This window comes from Oratosquilla oratoria, chromosome 37 (genome assembly GCF_046742065.1).
Source record: "Oratosquilla oratoria isolate Oo_2021 chromosome 37, ASM4674206v1, whole genome shotgun sequence".
Taxonomy (NCBI): domain Eukaryota; kingdom Metazoa; phylum Arthropoda; class Malacostraca; order Stomatopoda; family Squillidae; genus Oratosquilla; species Oratosquilla oratoria.
Genome location: NC_134813.1, coordinates 3,838,202 through 3,840,701, shown reverse-complemented (window position 1 = coordinate 3,840,701; position 2,500 = coordinate 3,838,202). Strand labels below are relative to the sequence as shown.

At 58.1% G+C, this 2,500-nt stretch overlaps 1 protein-coding gene and 1 long non-coding RNA gene across 2 annotated transcripts in view; both read left to right on the top strand.

Moving 5' to 3' along the window:
* LOC143019330 (uncharacterized) overlaps positions 1–619 on the top strand; it is a 247,903-nt gene extending 247,284 nt beyond the window's left edge. The window contains exon 3 of the long non-coding RNA XR_012965813.1: positions 310–619. This is a non-coding gene — a long non-coding RNA (uncharacterized LOC143019330). The remainder of the gene's footprint in view (positions 1–309) is intronic.
* A 160-nt stretch (positions 620–779) lies between these two features.
* The window catches only part of LOC143019506 (uncharacterized), a gene marked incomplete at its 5' end in the record, with an annotated part of 315,665 nt that continues 313,944 nt past the window's right edge, over positions 780–2,500 (top strand). Inside the window, one exon of the mRNA XM_076175179.1 lies at positions 780–2,500. This exon is cut by the window's right edge and continues 188 nt beyond it. Coding sequence (XP_076031294.1) covers positions 780–2,500 — 1,721 coding nt within the window.

Sequence of the window (2,500 nt, the reverse complement as noted above, 5' to 3'; positions counted from 1 at the left end):
CCCTCTGAAACTATTACACTCACACAAATAATAATGATGATAATAGTGATAATAAAAATGATGATAATAATAATGACAATAATAATGATAGTAATAATATGATAATAATAATGATAATGATAATAGTAATAATAGTAATAACAAAAATAATGATAGATATTAGTGGTAATAATCTTATTGAAGATAATAGTATTCCAGGTTAATTTCTTAGATTAATTAATCAATTGATTAATTACTTGATCATGAATTACTGATCATACTGAAGACCTTGACTCTCACATCTCCACTGATTCCTCTTCTTCGTTTCAGACTCCAACTCTTTGAACTCCTCTCCGACGATGACTTGGACGGGGCCCTAGTCACCCTCAGATCTAAGGTTCCTACCCACCACCAGGGTCCCCCTTGAGACGGCAATCTCCGCCTTTCTTGCGGACACCCTCTCACCGGGCGCCATGCTCCGTTCCGACTGGGGCATCTACGACTCCCCGGTGCTCCTCGACGGCGCACGCAAGGTCGGAGCCCCGCCGAAGGAGGTCGGGATCTACAGCGTGAGCGATCTCGTTGGAGTTAGCGAGAGGTCAGACTTAGACGATGGAGGAGGAGGAGGAGGAGGAGGAGGAGGTGGTGGAGGAGGAGGTGGTGGAGGAGGAGGTGGTGGAGGGAGTAGTGGAGGAGAAGGAGAACGAGGAGGAGGAGGGGGTAGTGGTGGTGAAGGAGAACGAGGAGGAGGAGAAGGAGGAGGACGAGGAGGAGGAGGAGGAGGAGGAGGAGGAGGGGGGGGAGGAGGAGGAGGAGGAGGAGGAGGAGGTGGAGAAGAGGTCGGAATAGGTAAGGAGGACCCTGACTTGTATGGCTTCCACGCCCCGGCACCCCTGCTGGAGGCTGGCCAGCGACACTACTCCAACGCGCATAGTCTGCAGAACACCTCGTCCTCGAGCGCCCCGGCTCCAGGCTTCCGTTCCGGCACATTCACGACCTCGCAGGGCGCCCCGACTTCGTCCTCTGCGAGCCACGTCTCCCCCCTTGGCGTTCCCGTGCCATCGGGCGCGCACACCCCTTCAGGAGGACGCACGTCTTCCGGCAACCGCACGTCCTCTGTAGGCCGCTCCTCGTCGTCAGGCACTCCTTCAGTGTCTTCGTCAGGAGTGAGCTCGACTTCAGTGGGCCGCACACCCACGAATTCCTCCGGCGGGAGCGGCCACGGCCTTCAGGGGTCGTCTCTCTCTCTCCCCTACAGCCATGACTCGTCGGGGATAGTAGTCGACGCGACAGACCTCTCGAAGCGGCCGACTTACCTGCCGGAGAGCAAGCCGAAGAAGGAGGAGTACCTCTACGCCACCCTCCGTCGGCCCCATCGGAGGGACAGGGCCCACCAGCAGCAGCAGCAGCAGGAGCACAAACAGAGCGCGAACACCCGCCTACCGGAGTACTATCATTACGTGGACCAGTTCTTCCTCCCGTCGCACCACCAGGAGACTCACACCTTCCCCAGGAGTCCCAGGTCTGGGAGCGGCAAGAAGGGGAGCCGACAGTCTGGGAAGACCTCCTCCCAGCATTACGCGACCGAAGAGAACCCGGACCACATTTACCGGAGCGTGGACAAGCCCCGGAAACACCGTAACAAGAGCAACAGTACCGGGTATACCATCGCCTACAAGGAAGGAGGGTCTAGTAAGCACCGGGGCACTAGCGACCCTCTCCAGGCCTACGAGTACCCCATTTCGAACGTGGTCGTATCCCAGCAGCCTCCTCCAGAGGTTCTCTACAGGAGGTCGACCAACAACGGACTCGTCTCCGGCGGGAAGTCCTTCGACTCAAGTGCCAACAACGACGAGAGTAGTAGCAAGGACAGTGGCTGTGTGGACGAGAGTGTGTATGGGAGTGTCCGCAGGAGGGGTGACGGGAGTAAGGGGGGCGGTGGAGGAGGCGGAGGAGGCGAACCTGTAGTTCCTCCTGGAGCCAGGAGTCGTAGTAATAGCGCCAGCAGCACCAACAGCAAGAAGAAGAAGGGCAAGAGGAAGAAGAAGGGGAAAGAAGGGAGTAGCGGGAGCGAGAGTAGTGGAGTCGGCGGGAGTACCAGCAACGGGAGTGGTGGTGGTGGTGGAGGAGGAGGAGGAGGAGGAGTTCCCGACCGGGCGGGTCATAGCACCAGTCGAGAGTCTCCTGAGGGAGGCGACGACGTTGTCGAAGCGAAGAACGAGGCGAAGGACGGCACTGGCAGGATGAACCCGCAGCAGTGGCAGCAGCAGCACCAGCAGCAGCAGGGCCAGAACCACCAACACGTCCACCACGACACCTACCACAGCCACGCGGGTACCGGGTATCAGAGGGACCCGGGGATGCAGGCGCAGATGCATCATGGGGGGTCCAACAACATCCACAGCCACAGCCACCACAACCATCACCTGGCCCCGCCCCTGCCACGACCCCCGATGCCCCCCCAGCACTACCCCAACGACCCGGCTCCGACCCACACGCCCCAGCATCACCACCGGGTACC